We start from the raw sequence: 20,081 nt of genomic DNA, 5'->3' as shown, positions 1-20,081 counted from the left end.
GAAGGGGGGCTATAATTCTGTATAGGGTGGTGGCCAGTGTCTTTGAGAAGGTGACAACACGAGCCAACACTTGTAGGAGGAGAGGCGATTGCTCATTATCGTGATCTTGCAGGAATCATCTTGGCTCAAATTTGTTAATTTACCTCTTGATGATTTAAAAAACCCTCAAATTAGGAACATAAAGAAATGCTAAAGAGCTGATAAAAACCCTCACCGTTTTTTCTATAATTAAGAGCCTTAGGCTTTTCTCTGTGGCTCATAAATCATAGTTTATGAGGGTGAGCTTGTTTCAAAGCTAAAATACTGCGCCAGAGAGAAAATTATTAATCATGGACCCCTTTTGTCCCATTCTGCTACCCAGGATGAATGGTGAAGGCTAGAAAGTTCTGTTTGTCTTACCGCATTTGTTTCTAACTGGCTCCAGGAATCAGCGTGTGTGAAAGTGGTGGCTGCCGTGAGCATGTGGGATGTGTGCATGGAGAAGGGGCACCGAGACTTGGAGCAGTTCGAGAGGGTGCATCGTTACATCAGTGATCAGCTCTTCACAAATTTTGTAAGTGACTCTTTCCTCAACCCTCTTTTTATAGGGCGCCCTCTTCTTGGGATTCTTTAACATCCAGCTTGTGGAAAAGTTAATTCCACAGAGACATGGTGTGTGTGCATCAGGAATACCAGTCTCCCTCTAGCTATATTCGTATTGGGGTTTTATATTCAGAACAGTGGCTTTTCATTAGTTGAAAGGACAGGTTGGCCTTTGGGATTCAAAGAGTTTTTTTCTAGCTGTGATCAGTCTAGTTTGAAGAGACAGGAAAAGTGGGAAATTTAATCTGGTATCACTATTGATAACTCTGCATAAAAAAACAACTATCGGAGTACTAACTTAGAAAGGAATATGTAGGAATAGTTTAGAAGTTAACAAATGGATCTTTGATTTGGCATGAACTTCCTTAAAAAGACAGTACTAAAGGCCAAATTGCCTGGGTTAATTCTAAATAGAGACATGGGATTGTTTGATCCTGAGTAGAAACAGATGGGTGGGGTTTGATGGGTTCTTGGAAATCCCAAGAATGGAATGGCTTAAGCTGAAGAAAGCATTCATTCTCCCTTGGGGAACTTGCAGGTGTTCTAACAACAGTAGCATCTTATTAAGTAATGTACTTAAGTGCCTTTATATGTATGTATGTGTGTATGTATATATATATATATATATATATATGTATATTTTTTTAAATTATTTTTGAGAGAGAGAGAGAAAGACAGAGCACAAGCTGCGGAGGGGCAGAGAGAGAGGGAGACAGAATCTGAAGCAGGCTCCAGGCTCTGAGCTGTCAGCACAGAGCCTGGCACGGGGCTCAAACCCACAAACTATGAGATCATGAGCCAAAGTCAGACACTTAACTGACTGAGCCACCCAGGCGCCCCTCGTGTTTATTTTCTTTACGTGGCAATATCCTGCTCCTCCATGTCTGTCCCTCTAGAAAAAATTAAAGACAAAAATCTTTTTTATTTTATTTTACTTATTTTTTTATTTTATTTATTTTTTATTTATTTATTTTTTTAAAGAATCCTTTTTTTTTTTTTTTCAACGTTTATTTATTTTTGGGACAGAGAGAGACAGAGCATGAACGGGGGAGGGGCAGAGAGAGAGGGAGACACAATCGGAAACAGGCTCCAGGCTCCGAGCCATCAGCCCAGAGCCCAACGCGGGGCTCGAACTCACGGACCGCGAGATCGTGACCTGGCTGAAGTCGGACGCTTAACCAACTGCGCCACCCAGGCGCCCCAAGACAAAAATCTTTTGAAGTAGAAATTGATATTACCAAGTAGTCATGATTAGAAGAGGTATTATGGGTGTATGAAAGCTTCTCTACCCCAGATTGATGTAACAAAACTACACCTTCAGTTAAATCCAAGCTGTATAGACGTGTGCACATAAGAAGTGATACCAGACGCACTGTCCCATCCAGGTTGTAATGCAAGCATCACATTAATGTGTGTGACTTAGCATTTGTCATTAGCTGTGGAGCTGAGGTGGGATTAGCATATTTTGCAAACTGTTTGGCATCTGCGAATTATTGGATGAAGGTTATAAATTGAAGATTTTTGTAGAATGTGCAAGTCCATCTGGTGTTGGATCAATAGAACACTATTGGATCTGTGTGGGTTTAGCTCATGCACTAGCAACAAAGCGGGTGGTACAGGATATAACAAATCAGCCTTAAGGGTATTTCAGAGAATAACAAATATATGTGGTGATGGATGTTAACTGGATTTGTTTTGGTGATCATTTTGCAATATATCCAAATATTGAATTACCACGTTGTACACCTGAACCTAATGTATCGGTTACACCTCAATTAAAACCCACAAATACCGGATACGGAATAACTGAGCGATGTGACTTTCTTGTCCCTGCAGAAGGAAAGGACAGAGCGGCTTGTCATCTCTCCCCTAAACCAGTTACTGAGCATGTTCACGGGGCCCCATAAGCTGGTGCAGAAGCGCTTTGATAAGCTTCTGGACTTTTACAACTGCACAGAGCGGGCAGAGAAGTTAAAGGACAAGAAGACTCTGGAGGAGCTGCAGTCGGCCCGGAACAACTACGAGGCCCTGAACGCGCAGCTGCTGGATGAGCTGCCCAAGTTCCACCAGTACGCCCAGGGCCTCTTCACCAACTGCATCCACGGCTACGCAGAGGCCCATTGCGACTTTGTGCGCCAGGCGCTGGAGCAGCTGAAGCCTCTGCTTTCAGTGAGTGTGTGTTGTCGTCCATCCGTGTGTCCCACCCTCCCCTGTCAGCGGTGGGGAAATCTCTGAGGTTCTCCAGGGGTTTTTCTGGGAACGCACATTTGGGTTTCTTGAGAAATCATTCAAACTAGGTAGATGAAATAGATCATCAGGTCAAGCTTGTCAGGCTCGGAATTCTCCATCCTTGCCGGTGCCTGTTGCTTCTAAACGGCGCTTTCCACCCTGAGGATCCGGGAGGAGCTGGCCAGCGGGGCCTACCTGTGGGAGCCTGCCTGCGGTGGCGCAGGAGCAGTGTGCTCTGGGTGTGGGAGCCACGCTCCCTGCACCCTGGCCAGTCCTGGGATCTTTCATCCGCTGTCTCTTCTTTCTCTCCGCCTGCCCTTCCCACGGACTCCAGTTACTTAAAGTCGCCGGCAGAGAGGGAAACCTTATCGCCATCTTCCACGAAGAGCACAGCAGAGTTCTGCAGCAGCTCCAGGTTTTCACCTTCTTCCCAGAGTCACTTCCGGCTGCCAGGAAGCCGTTTGAGAGGAAAACCGTGGACCGCCAGTCGGCCCGGAAGCCGCTCCTGGGCCTGGTGAGTGGAGGGCTGGCGAGGGCACAGGTGAGGGTGGGGTCCAGGCCGTGCTAGCCGTGACTTCCTCTTGTCTCTGAGGCCTGGCCATTACACTTCCATCATTGGGTTATTAAAAGGTTCAAATGAGATCATATATGGAAAGCACTTAGAAATGCCTAGCACATAGTGAGCACTGTACAAATAAGCTGTCTTGTTATTATTGATGGACCCAGCTCCGTCTACAGATTAGTGATGTAATAGGAGTTCAAACATAGTGCAGAATAAAGGTCCTCGAGCTCTCTCCTCTGTCACGGGCTCCTTCCTTCACTCTTCCAGAACATCACTGCTGGTCCTAGCTCGTGACCACCTATGATTTTTTCACACTCGATATGTATTTCAAAATGCCCTCCGAAAAGCACTCTAGGATCTTAGTCTATACAGTGAATGGAGTTTGTAAGGGATTAATATTAATACTTTGATCAATTAATTAAGGAAACGGATTTAAGGGTATGTTAATTCTGCCAGGCTTCTCTGTGTTTGATCATGTATTGGAAAAGGTAATTATCTGATACACTGCCAAACTGTTAGCAGCTGACCACTTTTTTACCTGGAGTTATAGTCCTTCAGAACTCAGTTTTTCCATATTTTGAAAAGTAGGGTAAAATACACCAGATTATATGGGATCATAATCTAAAAGATTACTGATCTCTGTTTACAACATTTTGCTCCATATAATCTCATAGACATTAATTTACCTTAAAAGGGGGAATCAAATTTATTATTACCTTTGCTTTTTCTTTCTTTTTTTTTTTTTTAAGTTTATTTATTTTCAGAGAGAGAAAGAGCAGGGTACGGGCAGAAAGAGGGAGGGAGAGAGAGAATCCAAAGCAGGCTCTGTGCTGACACTGTGGGCGTGGAGCCCAATGTGGGTTGAACCTACAAACCTTGAGATCAGGACCTGAGCTGAAATCAAGAGTCTGTCACTTAACCAACTGAGCCACCCAGATGTCCCTACTTTTGTTTTTTCTAATTTTTATGAATAGTAATTGTTTTTACAGATGGGGAATTCAAGATGAGGAAAGCCTCAGTTGTTCAGATTCATACAGCAAAATACAAGAAGTCCTTGTCATACTCCTTAGATATTTTGACTCTTTAGGTGGCACCTTTTTTTTTTTGGTTAAGATTTTATTTTTAAGTAATCTCTATGCTTAGCATGGGGCTTGAAATCACAACTCTGAGGTCAAGAGTCGCATGCTGTACTGACTGAGCCGGCCAGGCTCCCCAAGTGGCACTTTAATCGCATTTTTTTGTCACGAGATAAACAGATGTAGAACTAAGTCTGTTCATTTTTCCTAAGAGCCACAAAGACACTAAGCCATGAATATGAGAATATGATTTTTACCCAGCCACACGGACTGACTGAGGCACAAAAACATCCGATGGGAGTAGCGAGTAGCTGGCCGTCACTGCCCCCATTTCTGAGACTTAGCTTGTGAGTCAGGATTGAATATGGCTGCTGGGATGATGGCCAGGGAGGGCTTTTGTTGATCATATCTCTTGTGTTACCTTTTAAGCCAAGTTACATGCTACAGTCGGAAGAACTTCGGGCCTCCCTTCTGGCAAGGTATCCCCCTGAAAAACTCTTCCAAGCAGAACGGAACTTCAATGCCGCTCAAGACTTAGATGTCTCACTTCTGGAAGGTGACCTGGTGGGCGTGATCAAAAAGAAGGACCCCATGGGCAGTCAGAACCGCTGGCTGATTGACAATGGAGGTAAGAGTGTTAGACCTCAGATTACTGTAACTGTAAATGAGGAACAAGTTATTTTTGACCATACCTGAATCTTATCTTGGCCAGAAAAAAATGTGAGAGTATTTGATTAAGGGAGAAAAATAACCTTACAAGTTCTGTCCATCTTGAGAGTGTGTAAGGCCCAAGTCATTACTGAAACAAAACCTTTCTTTGTTTTTGTTTTTGTTTTTACAAATTCCAGAGGGGGCTCCATTACTTACCTTGCAGGATCTCACCATGTTTTACAGCTCTTCTGGGTGGTGCTTACGGCCCACCGGTTCTGAGCCCTCTCAGCCTGTTCTAAGCGAACCACAAAATAAGCTGTCCTCTTCCAAGCTCTGTAAACGTGTTTTGTGAGTGTGTGAATTTAAACCTGTAGGAAAAGATTTTTTTGTTTGCCTTTTGAGTTTTTTGTTCCATAACAAACAGTTTTATCTCTTGACTAGGGAATGCCTTTAAATATTTTTTTGTGTGTTTAATTTTGAGAGCAAGAGAGACAGAGTGTGAGCGGGGGAGGGGCCGAGAGAGAGGGAGACACAGAATCCGAAGCAGGCTTCAGGCTCCAAGCTGTCACCATAGAGCCCGACGCAGGGCTCTAACTCACGAACTGTGAGATTGTGACGTGAGCCCACCTCGGACACCCAACCAACTGAGGCACCCAGGCGCCCTGAAAATGGCTTTAAAAATAGCTTAGGGGCGCCTGAGTGGCTCAGTCAGTTAAGCGTCTGACTTTGGCTCAGGTCATGATCTCACAGTTTGTGGGTTCAAGCCCCGCGTCGGGCTCTGTGCTGACAGTTCAGAGACTAGAGCCTGCTTCGGATTCATGTCTCCCTCTCTCTCTGACCCTCCCCTGCTCGCACTCTGTCTCTCTCTCTCTCTCAGAAATAAATAAACATTAAATTAAAAAAATAAATAAAATAAATAAATAAAATAAAAATAGCTTATAGTTTGTTTCTAGCAGGGGTGGTGGTGGGGCAGGGCTTGTAATAGAATTAAAGGAGAAGTAAAAAGAGTAATACTGATCCATATCCTTTCTCCCCAATTCCACAAATCCAAAAGCTCTGAGAAACAAGAATTCATTTGCCAAAATCTTCCCTTATCTGAACTTATTTGATAGTAAAATCCAAAGTGACGTGAGCCTACATATAATCATTACTCATCTCTTTTGATGCGAATAGTCATACATTTTAGAAACATGAATTGGTTTAATTATGAGGTGTTGACCTAGATACTGCTGGAGATGTCATAGACAGTATATGTACTTGAGTCCTTTTCCAAAATTCAAAAAGTCTGAATTCCAAAACACATCTGGCCCTCAACATTTTATTTTTATTTATAAGTTTATTTATTTTGATAGAGCGAGAAAGGAGGAGGGAGGGGTGGCGAGAGAGGGAGAGAGAATCCCAAGCAGGCTCTGCACTGTCCATGCGGAACCCGACAAGGGGCTCAAACTCGGTAACCGAGAGATCATGACCTGAGCTGAAATCAAGAGTCAGATGTTTAACCAACTGAGCCACCCAGGCACCCCCTAAATAAGCATTTTAATAAGGACTGTGGGCCTATATAATAAACATCTATGTTCACACCACTGGAATGTAAAATTGTGACATTCTCAGTTTGAAAGTATTTTGTGGATTTTCTCTCTTCCATCCACTCCTGCTTTCCCCAAAGAATGGAGGTTGGAAGTGGGAAAGGAAGGACAAGGATGGAGGGTGATGGGCCGGTGAAGCAGGTGACGGGTTCATAGAAAGACTCCTGGTCAAGATCCAGGCTGTTCAAGAGGCTGCTCCATCCCTGGGGCTTTTCTCTTCTCCATCCTGATGAGGGGTGGCAGGAAGCCCACAGTATTAGGATCAGCTGTTAGACCCTCTACCCCTCACCATCTGCCCCGGGGACCCCTCCCATCATTCAGCAGATGTAACAAGGGTGGCAGCAGTTTTCTTAGGTACAGAAAACACATTGAAGATGAAGACGGAGATGGCCCTTCCTCACACAGAGGTGACATTCTCCAGGTCCCTGCCTTGACAGATACTTCTTTCTTAACATAAAAAATGTTTCTGTGGATCAGGGATTTCAATCTTTTATGTTTAAAAGTTTTAGCTGAGGACTTCCTTGCAGTAGGGATTTGGATCTGACTTGGGTTCACCAACTGGGTGCAGTCAGAGGAGACTTAAATTCAGAAATCCGTCCAGAAGGGAGAGTGTTGCATCTTCCTGATTCCAGATTCCTGCTGTGATTGAGGTAGAAGTTCTGCTGGTATGGGCGGTTGTGCAGTAGGGTTTCGGGAGCCAGGCCCAGCCTAGCACCTGATCCTTTAGACCTTCCAATAATTTTGTAAGCACCTGATCACTTGTATTAAAACTTTCTTCCCCACACCCCCGCCCCCAAAATAATAAAAGTTTTAGCCGAGGGCCCTCCCTGCCATCATCTTAGGCAATTTATTAAAGTGAACATGTGCTGTGCCTGTGTTGTGTATATACTAACTCCTATAAACCGCTTCCTACTTTAGACTCTTCTCACAGTATTTCCACCACATTCCCAGACTAGAAGCGGGATTCAAGTGCTCCAGATGGAAAGAGAGCCGGAGGCCCTTTCTGAGGGGCTCTGTCACTATGAGGATGGTTTTTAAAATCCCTTTTTCTGTACTTGGTGTACCTGAACACATCCTTAGTTAAGTCTCTCCTAGTCTTTGTTCCCTTGATGTAGATATCCTGTTAAATTCTCTTCATATGTTCATTCTCACACATGTGGTGATTTTTAGTACTTTCCTCTTGAGTCTTCACGAGGGCTCCTGTCACTCATTGTTATGGGGTTGTAACGAGAACGCGCTGGCTGGCAGCCGGAGTTGCGTCTCCACCCACATCGGACCTAGGATTGAATGTCTCATCTTTTTTGTCCCTAGGCATCTTCTTTTGTCCCTCACACTATTGACCTAGCTTTCTTTTCTTCTTTTAAAGTTTTATTTATTTGAAAAAGAGAGCATCTGTGCTGACAGCTCAGAGCCTGGATCCTCCTTCGGATTCTCTCTCTCTCTCTCTCTCTCTCTCTCTCTCTCTGCCCCTCTCCTCGTACTCTGTCTCTCTCAAAAACAAATAAAGATTAAAAAAAGCATGTGTGAGAGCGAGCTCTAGTCAGGGAGGGGCAGAGACAGAGAGAATCCCAAGAGAATCCCAAGCAGGCTCCACGCTGGCAGTGTGGAGCCTTATTCGGGCAGGGCTTGATTTCACAAACCACAAGATCATGACCTGAGCCGAAACCAAGAATCGGGTGCTTAACCCACTGAGCTACCCAGGCGTCTCTTGACCTAGCTTTTCAACCACAGTTTTTTCTCTGTTGACTCCGCCTGCTATCCCTTCCACTAAAAGCTCTTCATGTTGATTTTTCCTCCCCGTAGTCACCAAAGGCTTTGTGTACAGCTCCTTCCTGAAGCCCTACAACGCCCGCCGCAGCCACTCCGATGTCTCTGTTGGCAGCCACTCCTCCACCGAGTCGGAGCATAGCAGCTCCTCTCCCAGATTCCCACGGCAGAACAGCAGCAGCACCTTGACCGTCAACCCCAGCAGCATGGCTGTGTCCTTTACCTCAGGGTCTTGCCAGAAACAGCCTCAAGATGCATTGAAGGAAGTAGACCAAGAAACTCTCAGTGCATCCTTAAACTTGGGTTGCTCAGACAGCAGTCTTTCCAGGAGCCCTTCAGACCCAGACCCCAGCTCCCAGCCCAGGCCATGGGACTCTATGGAAGCAGTCAGAGACATTAACCAGCCTGCCCCTGCCCTCAGGAGCCACAGAAACTCCAGGCATCCAGAAATGGTAGGTTACTCCCTACCAGGGCGAAATGGGCAGGGAAAAGACCTCATAAAAGGATGTACAAGAACAACCCAGTCTCTGGAAGACAGAAGTGAAGAGCCAGAAAGCAGTGAGGCAGAAGGCAACCAGGTAAGCGCTCCCAGTCACCATGTGGAACAGGTAGCAGGAAGGCTGGAGGTGTGGGAGCGGGGATGTCCCAGGCACGCCCAGGGCCTGTGCGGGAATCTGGGCTGAGCTCATGGGCGACTCTTAGAAAATCTGCTGTTTATCCCATCTACTTAGGTTTTTATTCAAACAGCTATTTTTTTCTTCCCATAGAATTTAGAAATAACATTCTGGCTCAGGTTCAGTTTTTCCCACTCTTTATGTAATGGCCTGTTCTTGTCTTATGAATTTGAACATAGCTTTTGTATCTCGAATTTTTTTTATTTTTATTATTATTTTTTTAAGATGAAATTTATTGTCAAATTGGTTTCCATACAACACCCAGTGCTCATCCCAAAAGGTGCCCTCCTCAGTACCCATCACCCACCCTCCCCTCCCTCCCACCCCCCATCAGCCCTCAGTTTGTTCTCAGTTTTTAAGAGTCCCTTATGCTTTGGGTCTCTCCCTCTCTAACCTTTTTGCATCTTGAATGTCTTAAACCTACATATTTTAAAGTCATTTTCACATTCACAGCTGAGGAATCCCTGTCACCCACTTGTGGCTTTTGCTCACTCTTGCAGCAGGGAGTTTCTGTGTGTTTTATAACATCTGTCTGTGAGCTCATCTCCATCAGGGTTGCCTTTGTTTGAGAGACTCCGAGGTTACGGAGGTATTTGCTTCTGTCAAGCTTTGGATTCCAGAACCAGTTTTCACACTGGATTCTCAGCCCAGTCTTTCTATTGCCACATTCCTCAGTGCTACAGATGAGCATAGGGCATGCCCATTTCTCTGGCAATTCTGTTACTACTCACTGCCCAGGACAGACATCCAAGGTCTGGGCTCCCAGTGGACAGTTTCTAGACATGTGGAAGGAGAAAATGGTCCTTTTTTAGATTCTGATTTTGTTTACAGAGCTCACTTTGAACTTCATCAACTCCTGTCCGGGCCCTAAGACTCCTCAGGTGTGTTTTCATCCTTGTGCCCCTCAGGCCTCTTGGCTTCCCCTTCTGATCACTGAGTACCACCCATCTTCCATATTGACTGAAGGTTCCTTCTCCTCTTTAAGGCAACTCTGAAAGAGTAAAAGAATATGGATTTTGGTTTTCCTTGAATCTGCCCTGTTCATAATGGTAGCCACCAGCCTTGGGTAGCCATTTAAGTTTTAGTTAAAATTAAATAAAATTAAAACTTAAGCACCTCATGGGGCACCTGGGTGGCTCAATCAGTTAAGTGTCTGACTTTGGCTCAGGTCATGATCTCACAGTTCATGAGTTCGAGCCCCACATTGGACTCTGTGCTGATAGCTCAGGACCTGCTTTGGATTTTGTGTCCCGCCTCCCCCCTCTCCCCCGCTTATGCTCTCGCTTGCTCGCTCGCTCTCTCTCAAAAATAAATAAATATTTTTTAAAAATCTCTTGAAAAAAAAATTAAGCACCTCAGTCTTACTGGCCATAATACTTCAAGTGCTTGACAGCCACACGTGGCTAGAGGCTGCCATACTGGATGGTGCAGGAATCGCACAACCCCACCACTGAAGGAAGTTCTGTTGGACAGTATTGCTCCAAGCAGTTTCCCATTTCCTAACTCACTTTCTCTCCCTCCCCAGGTCTATTTTGCTGTCTATACCTTTAAGGCACGGAACCCAAATGAGCTGAGTGTGTCAGCCAATCAGAGACTCAAGATCCTGGAGTTTAAAGATGTTACAGGAAATACAGAGTGGTGGTTAGCCGAAGTTAATGGAAAGAAGGGCTATGTTCCATCCAATTATATCCGCAAAACTGAATACACCTGAGCCATTCTCCCTCCCGCTCAACCTTGCTGCCTTCACTTTCCTTCTGCTGAAGGGTTCTGGTGGCCCCCAAGAGGGCACCTGCTCCTGGGACACAGGCCCTGTCTACATTGCTTAACCACGGCACAGTGGGGCACAAGATGGGTCTTGTTCACCACCACTGGGTTGTGTCAATCTTGATGCTCACTAGACTTTCTAGGATTTGAAATGGACCCTAGGGCTATGAAGGATTCAGTGACCATGAGAAGAGGCAAGTCGTGGGTCAGCCTTTGGGAATGAGAAGCCGCCAGCCGGAAAACCAGTATTGTATGTATGCTGGAAGCTGTGCTACAGCATTAGATGTTGGCGCTGGTTACACCATACTGAGTTTGGGGTGGTCCTGTGCTCCACGAACAAATGACCAGAAATTGACTTGGATGACGAATTCTCCGGGAGCCCTTTTAGACTGTGCTTCTGCATGTGGCAAGGAGTTTGTTGAGATTGTATCAAATCTGGTGTTTCAGAGCTTCAGTGTTCAGCACACACATTCACGCATACACACCCGCCCCTAATTCCTAAAAGTCCCTAAAACACTACCATCTGTAATCTTTTTCTTATTTATTTCAAATACTGCATTTCCAGATTGGCTCTGCAAAATTCTGTTTTCTCTTTTTAAAAAATATTTACGGTCTGTATTTCCCTTCGATCTTTATCTGGAAGGTTCTCTTCCCTTTTAGGTGTATAGCCACCTATACTTTCGAACAGCCACCTCTGCTTTATCTAGTCCATGTGTGATCTCTCCTAGCCCTTCACCTGCAATCCAATAACTGATAGATTTTCTTAGGAGAACAGGCTCAGAGCTCCAGCAACCCCATGAAAAGGATTCGTTCCACAGGGAGCTGGAAGCAGTCTGGCTTTGTGGAAGACCAGATGCCTTTCTCCTTCTTCCACACCTACTACCCACAGAGGCAGAAAGCATAGCACACGTGTCTTATATGAATTAGGATAAGCAGTCCCAGTGGTAGCTTATCCTAGACTTGGAAATAAGCATTCTCTGTTTCACCACTAACCTCCGTGCTTCAGAGACCATAGTCTAAGCCAAACAGATTCTAAAGTGCCTGATCGTACCTCCCTTTGGCCTCAGGAAACGATTTGCTAATCCTTACAGAAAGAATCTCCCCCTAAAAGTTCTATTTGAGGAGGGCTCTTATTCTTAAGGTCTGCCTCAGATATGGAGCCTACCTTGAAACAAGAAACTATGAATTCTGTCTTAAGGGAATGAAGAACACCTCCAGCCCCTGCTCGTCCAAGTGCACCTTTGGCCTTAAAATCCTGATGAATTGGGAGACACCTGTGGACCCCTTAGCTCTGTGTGTCTGTGGGTTGGTCTGAAGGCAGCAACGCGAGTCTCTTGTGAATAGTGTTTATATTTAGAGATGTTTATATTTAAGTAGTTATTTTATAAATAAAAGCATTTCTAAGGGCCATGAGTGTGTTTTCTTGATTTCCCTCCATGTTTAGCTTGAGCCTAATCAGATTTCTGAGGGTACCTCTGTGACAATTCAAAATGATGTCTAGATTCTGGAAAATGGGAGGCTAACTGAAGAAATCCAAGTCAAAAACTCATTTTGTCAAATATAATTTCAACAGAATGACTGTACCCTCAAGACCCCCATGCTGCAGGCAATTGCCTGTTTGTTTTAAGCGTGTTTATCCTAGCAGAATGGAAGAGCTGAAGTCTCTAAACTGGAAGCCCTATGAGGTAAGTGTTTTCCTGATATTACAGAAGTGGAAGCCAGTGCACTAGCGGTTAAGTAACAAGGCTTGGAGTAGCAGCCAGACGGGGCTGGGGACGGGAGGTGGAGGATGATGTGTGGGTGACTGTGAAGCAATTGTCTAATACTGTTTTTTTTTTTTAACGTTTATTTACTTTTGAGACAGAGACAGAGCATGAACAGGGGAGGGTCAGAAAGAGAGAGGGAGACACAGAATCTGAAACAGGCTCCAGGCTCTGAGCTATGAGCACAGAGCCCGACGCGGGGCTCGAACCCACGAGCCGTGAGATAATGACCTGAGCCGAAGTCGGACGCTTAACCAACTGAGCCACCCAGGCGCCCCGATTGTCTGATATTGTTAAGGGATAGAAAACATGATTGAGTAGGTAGACTCTGTGGTACAGAAACTTACAGATCAACTAGGCCAACTCTTATTTTATGAACTAGGAAAATGAGATCTAATGACATTGTGACTTCCCCAAGTCACACATCAAGTTTTTGATGAATCCTGAATTTATTTTTTTTTCAACGTTTATTTATTTTTGGGACAGAGAGAGACAGAGCATGAACGGGGGAGGGGCAGAGAGAGAGGGAGACACAGAATCGGAAACAGGCTCCAGGCTCTGAGCCATCAGCCCAGAGCCCGACGCGGGGCTCGAACTCACGGACCGCGAGATCGTGACCTGGCTGAAGTCGGACGCTTAACCGACTGCGCCACCCAGGCGCCCCATGATGAATCCTGAATTTAAACTTGAGTTCTCTAGCTGAGTTTTTACACCTTGTTCTGGAGCCAGACTGTCTGGCTTGAGACACTTAAGAGCTGTGTGACCTGGCAATTTACCCAACCCATGCTTCAGCTCCCACCTCTAAAGTAGATGGTAACACTAGCCACCTCATGGGTTGTTGTAAGGATTGAATGAGTTGGAACATGGAGAGTGCTAGAACACTGCCTGATACATAGTGATAAATCGGAGAGCCTTGAGGTTCAAGTCAAGGAATTTAGATTTGATGAGTCTGGTAATAAACTCTTGGAAGTTCTTAAGTAGATTGCCTGTTTTAGGAAAGCTAAATGTTACAAGATGATTGGGAGGGACTACAGATCAAAGGCAAGAAAATCTAATAGGAAAAAAAGTTAACTGCTTCAGATATAAGAATGCTTGAGAGTGGAAAAAAGCATCCTATAAAGAATATGAAATTAAAGAAATGATGGAATCACTGGCAAAGAGGAGGTCATTGGGATGGGGACGGGTTTCTGAAAATGTGTCTTTTGTTTTAAACACTAGATGTCTGCTTGTCTTGCTTCTGCAAGTGTGGCTGTCAGCCCAGTGGCATCACCATCACTAACCTGGGAGCTGCTGGAAATGCAGGCCCCACGTGATTTGTGCACACATCCAAATTTGAGAACATCCGTCAAGGCAATTTTTGTAAATGGGCTTTTCTGCCGTCAGAAAAGTAAGAGTTACAGAAACCACGGAAGGAAAGGGTGTCAGATGTTTCAGACACAACAGAAGGAAATGTCATTGAGGAAAATCTCTCAATCCGGTTTGCCTACTTGCTTCCTCTCATGAATTTTCTCCCTTTCCTGTCTGGAAGTAGCTCTTCAGTTGTGCTTTCATCCAAAAGTCCTAGGAGAATGGAGAAGTGGTGGGAATTGCCATCTATAAAGTCTCGATTTCTGGCTTTCCTCTCAAAATTATTGTGGGAACCAAATAAGATGACGTGTGTAAATTTTTGCGCACTGAGCTCTAGGAGTAGTACGTGGTTCTAATAAGGATTGAATTTTGTGTCACTCTGTTTTAATTAGTTGTGCAGCTGGGACTCTGTTTATGTGGGTTTTGTTTCAGGGTCAGGAATACAAACAGGCCCTAGAAGGACACAGATGCTTCACTTGCAGAACCTTAGAGCCCGAGGACCAAGAAACTTCAAGATGTATACGCATCATTCTAAATCACCGTACAGGTCAGGATTTTAAACTTCTCTATATATTAATATGTTGTATTGATGAAGATTTTACTCTTATGTCTTTCTTAGGTACAGGAGAACCCTTGCTGTATCTCACTCAGCCCACTGGAACTTTCCATGCGAGTATTACTGAAGATCGGTATTAGTATTTTGCATGTATCAAGAAGGGAGTGTTCAATAACAAATTGCAGACCTTGCAAGCTATTCCCTCACCCCACTCAGGGGTGACCCTCCAAGAAAAGGGAGCCAGTGTAGTGTTTTCCCAGAGGTAAGTTCTGGTGGTGTGGTGAGAGGGAGCAAGCATTCTGGTCTGGGCGGCAGCAGGGTGTTCATTCGGGAGACGTTGGGAGCCGGCCGATGCATGGGACTCCACTGCAGATCGGGGGTAGGCGGGGGGAGGTCTGCAGGCCTCAACCATGTCACAAGTCACTGCCCATGTACCACCATGCTAGTTATCCCCTGAGACACCCAAGAGGAGTCAAGCTCCAAACCTTTCCCATAGCCACTCCTCAGGTCCAGGATCAGGGAAGCTGAGAGAGACTGCTGATGTGTCGCAGCCGCCTCTTACGGAGTCCCCATGACTCACTTTAACAAAGGACCTTCCCACAACCTCTCCTCTGAGGTCAAGAAAAGATTACCTCCAAAAACGATGATGCTGAATAAGATGCTGGCAGTTTGCCAGCAGAGGGACAGGTATGAGCACTGAAACCTGTTTTTAGCAGGGCTGAAAAGATGGTGTAGTCATCTGCAAACTCAAATGGGATTCACTGAAGATCAATGAATTGTCATTAAGCCAACTTCAGTTGGAGAATATTGGCAATTTCATCAGAGCTACTTGGACTTACCGTACTGTATTGGTTTCCTATTGCTGCTATAACAAATTACCACAGTTTGTGGCCTAAAACAACACAAATTTCTTATAATTCCGGAGGTCAGAAGTGCAAAATCAGTCTCACTCACTCAGCTAGACAGTGTCGGTAGGGCCAGTTCCTTCTGGAGGTTCCAAGGGAGAATGTTTCCCTGCCTTTTCCAGCTTCTAGAAGCTGCCTGCATTGGCTTATGTTCCCTTTCTCCATCATTAAAGCCAGCAGCATAGCGTCTTCCAATGTCTCTGCCCTGACACCATCTTCGTTCTGTGGTCCTCCTGCCTCTTTTCTGGGGATCCTTTTGATTACATTGGGCCCATCTGGATAAGGTCATCTCAATATCCTTAATCCCATCTGCAAAGTCCCTTTTGATATGTAAGGTAAATAAGTCCTCATGGGTTTTGAGGATTAGGATGTGCACATCTTTAGGGACCATTATTTCTGTCTACTGCAGTTATGAAATCACATGCCATTTTTGAGGCAAATTCTCTTTTTGCGAATGGAAGCATGATCCAATTCAGGCTACCCTGGTGATTCTGCAATAGGTGTCAGCAAACCTTTTCTGTACAAGGCCAGACAGTGGATATTCTAGGCTTTGTAGGCCATACAGTCTGTCACAGCTCCTCAACTCTGCCACTGTAACCCAAGAGTAGGCACAGATAATACAAAAACAAGTGAGCATGGTGGTTCTGATAAATCTTCATTTACAGAAACAGCCAGATTTGGCCCTTGAGCCATACCCCTACTTTAAATCTGGCTACAACAAAAGGATTTGGGTCAACCATTAACACTGAAGGAAGTATGCAGGAAAATTAGACCTTTTGATGAGGAAAATGAAAAGCTAGCAAAAGTATAATTGGTTTATAGACTGGAAATACAGTATCAGCCAGGCAGATATCTATGGGGCTAGGAGGCGTCTCTGTGATACCAGAATGTTAAACCTTAACATCACAGTTTTCCTGCATATAGATGCTAACAACAAAAGAGCCAGCAGGCAAGGGTGTTAGCACCAGGTGTTGGGAAAGAAATCTGTGTCTAGAGGTACAACCAGTGGATAACTCGACAATCTCTATAGATGGATTCCAACAAAGTTGTTTCCTAGAGAAGAGTGAGTGGCTGTGGGCTTATGCAGCAAATGTCCCAAAGACTGTTGCTCCAGCAGAACCAATCATTCATAGTGGAAGCCAAGGAGACGGTAGGTGGACCTGAAATCCATGACAGTGGTTATCAGGAAGAATAGCCAGAGGCTGTCACAGCGAGGACCAAGGTGACTAACCAATACGGCGACCAAGGCCTTGATTGTTAGAGTTGAAGAAAGGAGCTCTTACATTAGTTCATTGTTTAGGTTCAGTAAGAACAAAACTAGTCCTAAGTAATTTTTCTTTTCTTCCAGAAACTTTGTTTTTCTGTTCATTTTACCTAAAAGGAATTCTGCCTTACACACACCCCTTTTTTTCTTTTTTCTACTTCTTCCCTAACTAGTTGATTTTTACGTTGCATAGTTAAATTGTGTAGCATAATCTATTTCCTGCCTGTGAAGTAAAAAGGAATGCTATGGAAATGGAATGCTTCTTGCAGCCAATTCTTTTATGCATTTTTACCATCTTTTACTTTAATATCTTTAAATATCATAAAGCCCTTTTTTATTCCAGTATAGTTTACAGTATTATAATAATTTCAAGTGTACATTATAGTGATCCAGTAATTCTGTACATTACTCAGTGCTCATCATGATAAGTGTACTCTTTAATCTCCTTCACCTATTTCACCCATCCCCCCACCCCCTTCCCCTTTGGTAACCATCAGTTTATTCTCTATAGTTTAGGGTCTGTTTCTTATTTTGTATCTTTTTTGCTTTGTTCATTTGTTTCTTAAATACCATGTATGAGTGAAATGATATGGTATTTATCTATCTCTGACTGACTTATTTCACTTAGCTTTATATCTGTCCATCCATATTGCAAATGGTAAGATTTCATTCTTTTTTATGGCTGAGTATATTCTAGTGTGTGTGTGTGTGTGTGTGTGTGTGTGTGTGTGTGTGTATCACATCTTCATCAGTCAATGGACACTTGTGCTGCTTCTGTAATTTGGCTATTGTAAATAATGTGACAATAAATATAGGGGTGCATATGTCATGCATATGTCACTTTGAATTAATGTTTTTGTATTTTTTTGGGTAATACTCAGTAGTGGAATTACTGGATCATATGATAATAATTTTAATTTTTTGAGAAACCTCCATACTGTTTTCCACAGTGGGTGCACCAGTTTGTTGTTTCTTGTGTTTTTTATTTTAGCCATTCTAACACGTGTGAGGTGGATCTTGTGGTTTTGATTTGCATTTCCCCGATGATTGATACTGAGCATTTTTTCATGTATCTGTTCACCATATGTATGTCTTCTTTGGAGAAATGTCTATTCATGTCTTCTGCCCATTTTTAATTGGATTATTGGGTTTTCTTGATATTGAGTTGTAGAGGTTCTTTATATATTTTGGATACTAACCCATTATTATATGCAAATATCTTCTCCCATTCAGTAGGTTGTCTTTAATTTTGTTGATTTTTTGCTATGCAGAAGCTTTTTATTTTGGTGTAGTAGCAATAGTTTACAGTCTTTTTCTCTCTTGCCTCAGGAGACACATCTAGGAAAAATTGTGCTATAGCAAGTGTCAGAGAAATTACTTCCGATGTTCTCTTCTAGGGTTGTTATGGTTTCAGGTCTTACATTTAGGTCTTTAATCCATTTTGAATTAATTTTGTATATGTTGTAATTTTGTATATGGTGTTAGTTTTCCTAACACCATTTGTTGAACAGACTTTTTCCCATTGTTTATTCTTTCCTCCTTTGTTGAAGATGAATTGAGCTTATAATCATGGGTTTATTTCTGGGCTGTCTATTCTGTTCCATTGATCTGTGTGTCTATTTTTGTGCCAGTACCATACCATTTTGATCACTACAGCTTTGTAGCAGATCTTGAAATCTGGGCTTGTGATACCTCCAGTTTTGTTCTTTTTCAAGATTGCTTTGACTATTTAGGGTCTTCTGTGGTTCTACACAAATTTTAGGATTAATTGTTCTAGCTCTGTGAAAAATGCTGTTGGTATTTTGATAGGGATTGTATTAAATCTATAGATTGCTTTTCGTAGCATGGAAATTTTAACAGTGTTTCTTCTTCCAGTCCATGAGCATGGAATCTTTTTCCATTTGTTTGTGTCATCTTTAGTTTATTTCATCAGTGTTTTATAGTGTACAGCATACAGGTCTTTTACATCCTTGGTTAAGTTGATTCCTAGGTATTTTATTTTTGGTGCAACTATAAATAGGATTGTTTTAATTTCTCTTTTCTGTGACTTCATTATTAGTGTATAGAAATGCAATAAAGGGGCACCTGGGTGGCTCAGTCGGTTAAGCATCTGACTTCAGTTCAGGTCATAATCTCACAGTTCATGAGTTCGAGCCCCACATCCGGCTTTGTGCTGACAGCTCAGAGCCTGGAGTCTGCTTCGGATTCTGTGTCTCCTTCTCTCTCTGTCCCTTCCCTACTCATACTCTGTCTTTCTCTGTCTGTCTCTGTCTCTCAAAAATAAACAAAAAGAAATGCAATAGATTTCTGTATATTGATTTTTGTATCCTTTAACCTTCCTGAATTCATTTATCAGTTCTAGTAGTGTTTTTGTGAAGTCTTTATAGGATTTTCTATATATAGTGTCATGTCATCTACAAGTAGTGAAAGTATTCCTTCTTCCTTACCAATTTGGATACCTTTTATTCCTTTTTCTTGTCTGATTGTTGGGGCTAGGATTTCCAGTACTATGTTGAATAAAAGTGGTAAGAGTGGACATCCTTATCTTCTTCCTGACCTTAAGGGAAAAGCTCTCAGTTTCCCCCCATTGAGTATGATGTTTGCTGTAGGTTTTTCATTCATTCATTCATTCATTCATTCATTCAAAGAGAGAGCATGAGCAGGGGAGGGGCAGAGGGACAGGGGGAGAGAATCTTAAGCAGGTTCCATGCCCAGTGCGGAGACCAACGAGGGACTCGATCTCACAACCATAAGATCATGACCTGAGCCAAAATCGGGAATTGGCCACTTGACCGAACAAACCACCCTGCTGTGGGATTTCCATATATGACCTTTATGTTGAGGTATGTTCCCTCTAACCCTACTTCATTGAAGGGTTTTTTTTTTTTATCATGAATGGATGTTTTACCTTGTCAAATGTTTTTTCTCCATCTATTGAAATGATCCTATGGTTTTTATCCTTTTGTTGATGTGATGGATTGCATTGATTGATTTGCGAATATTGAATCCCTCTTGCATCTCAGGAATAAATCTCATATGATTGTAGTGAATGATTTTTTGAATGTATTGCTGGATTCAGTTTGCTAATATTCTGTTGAGAATTTTTGCATCTACATTCATTAGAGGTTTTGGCCCGTATTTTTTTTTTTTAATTTTTTTTTTTAATGTTTATTTTTTTTGACAGAGACAGAATGCAAGTGGGTTAGGGGCAGAGAGAGAGGGAGACACAGAAGCAGAAGCAGGTTCCAGGCTCTGAGCTGTCAGCACAGAGTCCGACGCGGGGCTCGAACTCACGAGCTGTGAGATCATGACCTGAGCCGAAGTCGGACGCTCAACCGACTGAGCCACCCAGGCG

General features: G+C 43.5%; 1 protein-coding gene across 2 annotated transcripts in view; it reads left to right on the top strand.

Annotated features, from left to right (window-relative positions):
• The window catches only part of DNMBP (dynamin binding protein), a 113,459-nt gene extending 100,758 nt beyond the window's left edge, over positions 1 to 12,701 (top strand). Inside the window, exons 9-14 of one of the 2 annotated variants that reach the window (XM_047073294.1) lie at positions 425 to 553; positions 2,419 to 2,751; positions 3,146 to 3,325; positions 4,879 to 5,077; positions 8,490 to 9,031; positions 10,653 to 12,701. In XM_047073294.1, coding sequence (XP_046929250.1) covers positions 425 to 553; positions 2,419 to 2,751; positions 3,146 to 3,325; positions 4,879 to 5,077; positions 8,490 to 9,031; positions 10,653 to 10,838 — 1,569 coding nt within the window. In that variant the 3' untranslated portion in view covers positions 10,839 to 12,701. The remainder of the gene's footprint in view (positions 1 to 424; positions 554 to 2,418; positions 2,752 to 3,145; positions 3,326 to 4,878; positions 5,078 to 8,489; positions 9,032 to 10,652) is intronic. The other variant, XM_047073293.1, reaches the window with a different exon arrangement.
• The last annotated feature ends 7,380 nt before the right edge of the window (positions 12,702 to 20,081 follow it).

This window comes from Lynx rufus, unplaced genomic scaffold (assembly GCF_022079265.1).
Source record: "Lynx rufus isolate CCGP_SWC_20201006 ecotype Redwood Valley unplaced genomic scaffold, mLynRuf1.p SCAF_11, whole genome shotgun sequence".
Taxonomy (NCBI): domain Eukaryota; kingdom Metazoa; phylum Chordata; class Mammalia; order Carnivora; family Felidae; genus Lynx; species Lynx rufus.
The sequence above is the reverse complement of the archived record's forward strand: the minus strand, read 5'-3'. Positions and strand labels throughout refer to the sequence as shown.